A 10115-nucleotide genomic window follows, 5' to 3' on the forward strand; every position below is an offset into this window, starting at 1 on the left:
GAGCACCAAGGGTCCTATACATGAGCCGTTGAATGGTACTCGGAGCGTTACAAAGGCCCATGCCAAGAACGTTGAACTCGTATTGGCCGTCCGGAGTGACGAAAGAGGTCTTTTCCCTGTCTTTTTCAGAAACTTCAAACTGGAAGTAGCCGGAGGCTAGGTCGAGAGCGGTAAAAAGGGTAGACCCGGCGAGGCGATCGAGTGCATCGTCGATTCGCGGTAAGGGATGTACATCTTTTTTGAGTAATTCCATGACAAATGGTCACAGCATGTCAACCCTACCTCAACCGATTTTTTTTTGAGATACACACACATCGGTGTCGACCCGCACACACACAATAACTGATTAATCAGGGTGAGATATGTGTAACGGCCACGCCAACGGGGGAATACGTGGGGACAGGGGACCTCAACCGATTTGGTTCAAATTTTGTATAGGGTTTTTTCAATACCGTAAAATATGAATTCTTGATTATATTTAAAATCGTATCAGCGGTTTCGGAGATACGGCAGGTCAAAATCTTTCAAAATGACCTTGACCCTTAACGTTGAGTGAGATATAAAATGACGAGTTTTCAATCGATTTTCAAATTTCTTACGCCATTTTCAAGCTATTGCAATGTTCTTTTTACATCATTAAACCATAAAAATATTTGACAAATTTTAATGGTCAAAATTAAAGGTCAAACATTTTGACCTTTGGCTTTAACAGAACTTTTAATTTAAAAATAATGGTCATTTTCGAATTCCCTGCCCGTGATTTACCTAAAAATGTTAAAATCCCAAAGTAATATTACTAGATCACGAGATATTTAATTATGAATTTCACACAAGAAAATAAGAATTTAATATAAATTTAATGTAACTCACGTTTTGCAGAACCATATTTTTTAAAACTTAAAATCTGTTTTTTTTGTTATTAACATTACAATTATTATTTTAATTATTATTTTTATTAGTAATGTTGTATGAATTATTAGTCTTTTTAGAGAATTTATTATTTAAAATCTCATTATTTGTATATATATTGTTTACGCAAAGGGGAGGGGGGAGCAAAAAGGAGGCGGTCTTATTTTTGGCGTTCTCGCAGCAGCAATTTTTAAGAACCAATAACATTGCGGTATTATTTGATTTTATTAAAGCGGAGGAGCATACCGGGGGCCACAACGGGTGGAAATGGAGAAACGCTAAAAATAATCTCGACATATTCATTCTCCCTGAGTATAAATAAATACATTCTTGGTGCTACCATATCCAAAACGTTTATCTTTGAAACTTTTACGCAGAGCCCAGGGAATATGGCTCTAATTACCTGCGAAAAACGCAACAATCGTTTATAATAGGTATTTATATAGTCGTCTGCTTTTTGTTCTACCATTTCAGCTTTTCAAAATATAAAAAAATTAGGTTACAAATGAAGAAATTAATAAAAAAAAACAGTTTTCTGGATTACAAAAGCTAGAATTTTCACAAATATGATTTGAAACTAGCCGAACTACTCCGCTATACTATCAGTTTTTAAACTTAAACGGTAATTTCTAAAATATCAAATCTTCAGGGCTCGAATGCCTGAAAACGTACATTTCAAAATATTTTTAAAAACCTAAATGAATTTCGTTACGCCGAATACCCATGTATATAAATATTTAACACCTAAAATTGTTAGCCAACAATTTTCAAAAATACTCTTAAACATTTAGGGCCGCGCAGATACATCTTGGGGCTTGGGCATTGGGTCAAATTATGTCAGCGGGGCATGAAAAAAAGAATGTGTGAAACTGGGCCTTCTGCCAAGGGCGTATCCAGGATTTTATTTCAGGGGGGGTTTTGAGGGAAAGTTTCAAGGTGGGGGGGGGTGCTGACGGAAGTTTCACTGTATTTTATTAGGCACCCCCCCCCCCCCCCGGTCATCAGCATTTCGGGGGGGGGGGGTATTTTGCATATTTGGATTCCCCAGAAAATTAGGATGACCCCTACAGTAAAAATTTTCAGTTACGCCCCCTAGCGGCGAATATCGTTTCCTACTGCGTTTTATACTATTTTGGTTATGGAATCGGGTAGGCAATACGATTCTTAGCAAATACTAAAAATTTTATCGAAAAATCTTATTTAGAAAACGACCCCGTGGTTAAGTTATCGGCAGCCCTCGGCAAAAGTGACCAAGGCGTAGTTCATTTTCTAGTCCAGTTGTGTGGGACCCAGTCCATTTTTGTTCCCAGGCCTAATTTCTTTCGGGGTGACTACGCGCAGGGCCGGCTCAAGAAATATTTTTCACCCGGGCAAGAGGGGTTTTTGACACCCCTCTTGTTTTGAGACTAAATTAAACTACCCCCCCCCCCCGTAAAAAACATTACCATGTCCATGTTATAAATTTACCGTTTTCATAACAATAAATAATCCCTTAATCACTTTATAAATACTTTGTGTAAACATATTTAATACCTTCTTTATGGTACATGGTCATTTTACATGGAGCTTGAAACACTAGGTAAGGTGGCCAGACTAGTATACCTTAAAGTACATTAATTGTAATGTCCATACTGAATAGAATCACGGTTAATATGTAAAATAAAATAATTAAGTTTACGAAGAACCCGTGAGTTTAAGATAAAAATAATGGATATTTTTATTTTTAACTCACGGGTTGTTCTTAGCAAACTTTATTCTTTTATTCATTACATTAATTGCTTTAACAACTTAATTAAAAAACTTTTTTGCGGGATTTTTTAAGGCCTACACTTATGAACTTTTTTAAAGCTGTCGCTGGCTTTTCTGCTTCAACGGCTTCTCTCCATTTCCTTTTTTTATCAAAAGAACCAGAATGCTTCTTTCTCTCGGACATCTTAATTCAATTCAACGTGACTCTAATTAATATCTATCTAACTAAAACTGTAATGATTACGTATTCTTTTGCACTTATTTGTAATCCCGTTATCATTTGTAATCTTCGTACTCATCTGTAATAACCCGTAATCATTATGAAATCACGCGTACTCATCTGTAATCACGTGTAATCATTTGTAAAGCGCGTAATCATCTGTAATCACGCTTATTCATTGGAATTATCCAGTACTCAATTACTCATCTGTAACAATTTTAAAGTTTTGGGTTGCCTGTGTACTCATCGTAATCATTCTGTACTCATTGTAATCATTCTGTACTCATCGTAATCATTATGTACTCATCATAATCATGTGTATTCATCGTAAACATCTGAACTCATTAATGATTACGTAATCGGTGTAGAGGCAAATTCTTACTGGCAAGCCCCACGCTACTACCCATGCTGGATTTGTCACCTGTCCGGGCTTGGGGACGCTGGCGTAGGACACTATGATGATAGGCCTCCGGTGGTATGGCTACTGTTGCTAGGTACACCGGCCTAAAAATTCTGACACACTTCTATTCTTGTAGTATCGCCAAACCACTTTTCCTTCTTCATATTATATACCATGGTTTATAATGAAAATACCCGGAAAATGCTTTATTCGTCAGAACTATGCACCGTAATTTTATGGTTTATTTACTATTGTAAAATAAATAGTCTCAAAAAAACATTCATCGATGATGTTGGGCATTTTGGTTGGGAAAACGGTTTGTATTTCTAATTAACTAAAGATTTTTCAAATTATGTTATGCTTTCATTAAAAATTTTATAAACAAATCCAATTCTTGGTAAACCAAAAAGGCCCACAACTCAATTTCGGCGCCCCGGGCAGTTGCCCGGGGCGCCCGGCCCTTAAGCCGCCCCTGACTACGCGTCGTTTTCTGCCTTCCTCGCCTCCGTCGATTGGTCACTTGTTTTGGGCTCTGATGACTTATCTGAATACTGGTCTGCTTTTCTTAGTGTCATAAATACTGGTATTGCCCAATATATTCCGTTACGTAACTTACCTCTGAGCCCAAACCCAACCATCGTACGATTCGTAGCAGAGATTTTAAAAATGTAGCCTGGACTCGGTTCTTTAAAGCTTAACAACGTTTGGCTCAGTTGCGTGTTTTGGATACCCTTCACAATCAGTACCGTGCTGCTCGCAATGCCTATACTTCCTTTTTCGTGCTCCCAATCTCAGAGCTTAAAAAGCCTGATGGTTCTGTTACTGCTTCGTTATCCGAAGCGGCTTCAGTCCTAAACGATTTTTTTGCTTCCACTGTTTGTTCTACTGTTTCTTCTGTAGTTCCGAACCCTTCTCTCGTGGTGTTGGAATTCACTCACTTTTGCTTATGTCCCTATCTAGTTTTCAAATTACGATCAAAGGCAGAGGCGGCGATCGGAAAATATTTCTGTGGGGGCACAGGCCATAATTTTTCATCCAAAAATTCATATACTTAAAACTTAAGCACGAAAATGTACAGCTCTAAATTTTTATTACTATACATATTTTTTTAAAGCGTTTTTTTTTAATATCTCATCCGTCAATGAATACATCGATAATATCGTAATTAATTTCACGGTTATATCATCTTAACGCTACTCGCATCTGCAATCTCAAAATATCTTCTGTAAAAAGACTGAATTCGGACCCAAATAAAGGCAGTGAGATAATAAATATTTCCCTGGTTGCCATTTTTTCTCAATTTTATTTCTGTGGGGGCTCAGCCCTCGTTGGTTTTTCCCTGTGGGGGCTCGAGCCCCAGAGCTTAAAAGGGCACGAATGGTCTCGTAGCGAGCGACAGGCTGTACGTCTCGTGGTAATCGACGCCTTCTTCCTGAAGAAATCCACGAATGACGAGTCGGGCTTTGTAACGTTCGTCGATACCGTCGTGACTCGGCTTTATCCGATATATCCAGCGGCTGGAAAGTATTTTCTTATCTTCCGGCACAGATTTGGACTCCACAAGATCCCATGTATGATTTTCAGACAGAGCTGGCATCTCGTCGTTCATTGCGTCTACCCATTTGTTTGAATCCTTGGAGCTAAGTGCTTCGTCGTAAGTCTGAGGTGCTTCTGCTTCGCATAGCAACGCAACGTATGACTGGGGAGTAGACTTCGTTCGTTCTTGAAGCTTGATCTGATACTCTTTGACTCTTGCCTCAGGTTGTAGAGCAAGCTCATTTGACGGTTCGTCCTTTGTTGAAACCGTCTCACCATCCGTGGCTACATTTGGCTAGACTACGTCGGATTCTTCAGTGGGAACTGGGCTGGACGAATATGGGATTTCAATATGAAAAATGATATCCCTGCTTAGGACCAGTTTGTTTGTTGCTTCGATCCAGACCCGGAATCCGTCAACATCTTCGTTGTAGCCGACCATATTCCCTTTAATACCCTTGGGGTCCCATTTCAATCGCCTTGTATTTGGAACTTTTACATAGCATACAGATCCAAATACCTGGAGCCGTTGAACCCTTGGTCGTTGAACCCTTGGCCGTTTGTTGTGGAACAGTTCGTACGGGGTTTTGTCATCTACTCGAATCGTGCCGACTTGATTCAAAGTAAAAACCGCAGTACTCACGACTTCAGCCCAAAAACTCTTTGAAAGATTCTTTGAACGCAACATTGTTCTTGCTAGATCCAGAATGGTACGATGAGAACGTTCTGAACAACCGTTCTGTTGCGGCGTATAGGGATTTGACTTTCGGAACTGAGCTCCGATTTGCGACAACATTTCCTTAACGTCACGACTGTCGAATTCGCCCACTCCGTCTGTGAGCACCGCTTTTATCGGGTAGCCGCTTTGGTTTTCCACAAAACTGACGACGTCGGCAACCGCATTACGGACTTCGTCTTTACTTTTCAAGAAAAAAACCAGTCGGTAGCGAGAGAAATCATCGGTGAAGCAGACGAAGAATCTTGCGCCGCCGAAAGATGGTTTTTCCATGGGGCCGCAAACGTCAGCGTGAAGGATTTCGCCAATTTTGGTTGCTCGTTGTGAGCGACTTTGAAACGGACGATGAGTCATCTTCCCTTCTAAACAGGCTCCGCACATGACATCGTTCACTTCATACTGAATGCCAAGTTTGTTAAGAACCTCCTTGACTTGTTGCTTGCTAATGTGGCAGAAGCGTTCGTACCAGAGCTGTAAAGAAGGAGTATAAGATAAGTGAGCTTCATGTCGTCGAATCCTTACGTTCAAAGTGTAAAACACGCTGTTATAATCCGCAATGAGCTTCGTAGAACCATTTCTAACGAAACGCATCTGACTGCCAACATCGATGAAGCGGAGACCCCTTTCCTTTGCTGATTTGATGGAATACAGATTTCGCTGAAGATCTGGTACGTAGAGAACGTCCGTTATCTGAGACAGTTGCGAATCTGTGCCAATAATAGCGTCAACTTCTATAGAGCCTTTTCCAAGCGCTTGTATCTGTGTCCCATTTCCAAGGGTAACTGGAACAGGCGTGTCGAACTTCTGATACTCCGTGAACCATGTAAAATTGTATGCCATGTGAATCGTGGCTCCGGTGTCCACAATGAATCGATCACCCAAATCTGAATTAATATTTGCCTCTCCGACCAATAGTTCCGCAGTATGTGCCATATTTCTGGAACCTGGTATCTTTCGTCTTGGAGCCTTGCACTCGCTTCGATAATGTCCCCATTTTCTGCAGTTGAAGCATTGGACATTTTTCCGATGGGAAGATTGCCGACTCCCGGTACTACTTGTTCCCGCCGCTGAATCCACTTCGTACGTGCTTTTATCCAACTTCTGGGCTTTATTGGGTGAACGTCTGGACGAAGAAAATAAAACTTCATCTTTGACTGTCGGCAACTTCGATCGCTGACTTGCCCGAAGACTGTGTCTCTTCTCTGCTGTTATTAGGGTAGACGATAGGACGTAAAGTGTACGTTGTGCGGCTGGTCTAGTAAACCAAAGTTCATTGATTGTATCGAACTCTTCAGGAAGACCATGGAGAATTTTGACAGTAATGCTGGCATCATTAGGTTTGACCCCGAACTTACCCATTCGGTCTGCAAGTTCTCTGATACGCGTTATGTATTTTATCATCAACTCTGAAGGACTCTTAAACATCGACTTCGACCACTCTAACTGTAGATTTAAGGCCCCCTGGTCGGTTTTCGGCTCATAAGCGTTATGCAATGCGATCCACATCTCGCTTGCGTTGGAGTGGACTCCTATTAACGGAAAATCGCTTGAATTAACCATCTTCGCAATTATGACCTTCGCAGCCTTGTTGCCCCTTTCCCACGCAGCACACTGCTTGGTGTACTCAGCCTGCTATACTGCTGTCGGAGTGCCTCCTAGTGGAGTTGAGAAGATAAATTATCCTGTAACAACCTCATGTGCACCAGGCTTCTCCATTAACAATATCTCGACGCCAAACCTCCAGTTTGACCAATTTGACGATCCCCGCAATTTCTGAAACCCAGCTAAGTCCTCTGCCATCATTTCACCTTGTTGAAGGAATATCGCTCGAACCAAAAGAATATGGTTCAGGAACACCAGCAAACCAGGTAACAGCTTCAGCACCCGACCTCTGACTACTCCTATCCTAACCACACTCGGATACCATGATAAAATACTTGGTCGATAGAAGTAGAGGAAACCAGTGACGGCGATCCCATGGGGGCTCTGGGGCTCGAGCCCCCACATGGAAAAACAAACGGGGGCAGAGCCCACACAGAAATAAAATTGAGGAAAATGGCAATCGGAGAAAAATTTATAATCTCACTGCCTTTGTTTAGGTCCGTATTCAGTCTTTTTGCAAACGTTATATTTTGAGATTGCAGATGCGAGTAGCATTAAGATGATATAATCGCAAAATTGATTACCCTAAACATTTGTAGCATGTGTATACGGGAGAAAAGTATACATTACTATAGTAAAGGAATATTCAAATGTATATGGCGACTACTTAATTTCTTTTATGTAACCACAATTTAGTTCTTCGAATTATATTTGGCCAGTTATTAAGGACGAATGTTTGGTATTACCAGGAAATGTATTGTGTAGAGTTGAAGATTCTATTGTGCCACCAATAAATAGCTCCAAATATTTGTTGCAAAATAGCGACAAGGTGAAAGTTGAACTAGCTATTGAAAAACGTGAGTTCCATTAAATTTATATTAAATTCTTATTTTCTGGTGTGAAATTCATAATTAAATATTTCGTGATCTAGAAATATTACTTTGGGATTTTAACATTTTTAGGTAAATCACGGGCAGGGAATTCGAAAATGACCATTATTTTTAAATTAAAAGTTCTGTTAAAGCCAAAGGTCAAAGGTCAAAATGTTTGACCTTTAATTTTGACCATTAAAATTTGTCAATTTTTTTGTTTTAATGATGTAAAAAGAACATTGCAATAGCTTGAAAATGGCGTAAGAAATTTGAAAATCGGTTGAAAACTCATCATTTTATATCTCACTCAACGTTAAGGGTCAAGGTCATTTTGAAAGATTTCGACCTGCCTTATCTCCGAAACCGCTGATCCGATTTAAAACAAAATCGAGAATTCATTTTTTACGGTATTGAAAACCCCCTATACAAAATTTGAACCAAATTGGTTGAGGTAGGGTTGACATGCTGTGACCATTTGTCATGGAATTACTCCTTTGGTAATCTGATTCAGACGCCTTCCATCCACGCAAAACCGCCAGGAGCCATCACGTTTTTTGACGAGGATAACCGATGCGCCCCAAGGGCTCCAAGACTCTCGGATGATGTAAGCCCTATGTAATTTCTCAACTTCATTTCGAGGTACTTCCCGTTCCTTAAGCGATTTCCGGTACGGATGACAACGTACTGGCGCGGCGTCCCCGGTATTTATTTGGTGGGTTATCAAAGAAGTACGTCCTAGATCATTCTCGTGTTTGGAGAACACGGATGCGTGTTTTTGGAGAAGACGGCGGATGGACTGCGTTTCAGATTCAGACAGTTGCTCACCGATATCTAAGTGCTCCGGAAGGAGGGTGTCGACAGTGGGTTTCACTGGGTCCAGAAGTTGTAGTTCCAGGACGTCATGAACGGTGGCGATATGACAATTACGCGGTAGAACAATAGGGTGATGGGAGGGATTGGCAGCCCGAATCAACGCACGTCCTTTCTGAAATCGAGCTAGTGTTTTGCATACTAGAATTCCATGGCGCTCAAATGTTTCCGGTGCAGTTTGAATAAGTAGAGTATCGCCAGCCCTTGGTACGGAAACTTCGATTGGCATCTCGGAGAGAGGCGGGATGGTAACGTCGGAGAAGGATCGACGGTTGGTATACTGATCGAAAAGACGGTCGGGCAAAGGAAAGGTGTCGTTGCCCAGGGAAACCGTTCGATTTCGGAAGCTAATCTCGACGTTGTTGCAAGAGCAGAATTCCAGTCCCAACAGCAGTTCGTGATGGAAGTTGTCGATGACAAGGGCGTCAATTTGAAAAGAAGATTCGCCGATCCCCAGTGTGAGGCTAGTTGAACCGACTGGAGTAAAGAGGCTACCATCGGCTACTCGTAGCATTATTGAGCCGGGTGGGCGGATGAGAAGACCAGTAGATCGGCAAATTGTGAGATTAATTATGTTTTTAGTACTTCCAGAGTCAAGAATAATGTTAATGGTGGTGTCATTTAAAAGTCCAGGGAGAGAGATAAGTTTATCGGGAGAACTGAGGAGGAAAGGTTCGTGGGTAGCAGACGCCAGGGTCCCTCCTAGTACCGCCGTCGGTCCCCGTTTCCCGGATGGGCGTTAAACCGGCTGTTGGGATGAGGTGAGCTATTTCGTCCACGCCACGGCGATGGGCTCCGACCACGAAACGGGGACTGGGACCGTCGATCTCTAGACTGGGATTGGAAACGGTCTTGAGACCGAGACCCGTTCTGGTCTCGACAATAGGAAGAGCAATGTTCGTCTCGTCCACAAATATTGCAGTGGTGTGAAGGGTTAGACTCTCTGCGGCGCTTGAGATCGTTAACGTCTTTTTGCAGACCTTCGAGCAGACGACGAAGGGATTGGATTTCGTCTTGTATCGGTGTCTGGTAGAGCAGAGGAGAGGTGTGTCGATCAGTGTTTCTTTCAGAAAATTTTCTTCGGGGGGGTTTCCCAGACATCCGGGGGTGCCGGTATCCAGTGGCGTCGCAAAAAGGGGAAGCCCCGGGGGGCGGTAGACTTTTCCCGGGGGGGCTTCGCCCCCCCCCCCCCCCGCGGAGAGATGCCTGAAAGAAACACTG

General features: G+C 41.9%; 1 protein-coding gene across 1 annotated transcript; it reads right to left on the reverse strand.

The window, feature by feature from the left end:
• Positions 1–8502: 8502 nt before the first annotated feature.
• Positions 8503–9408, reverse strand: LOC149921870 (uncharacterized). Its single transcript, XM_090162177.1, has one exon. It carries the CDS (start codon positions 9406–9408, stop codon positions 8503–8505), a length of 906 nt encoding a protein of 301 aa, XP_090018303.1.
• Between the last annotated feature and the right edge of the window lie 707 nt (positions 9409–10115).

This window comes from Leiobunum rupestre, chromosome 11 (assembly GCF_980474605.1).
Source record: "Leiobunum rupestre chromosome 11, qqLeiRupe1.1.hap1, whole genome shotgun sequence".
NCBI lineage: Eukaryota > Metazoa > Arthropoda > Arachnida > Opiliones > Sclerosomatidae > Leiobunum > Leiobunum rupestre.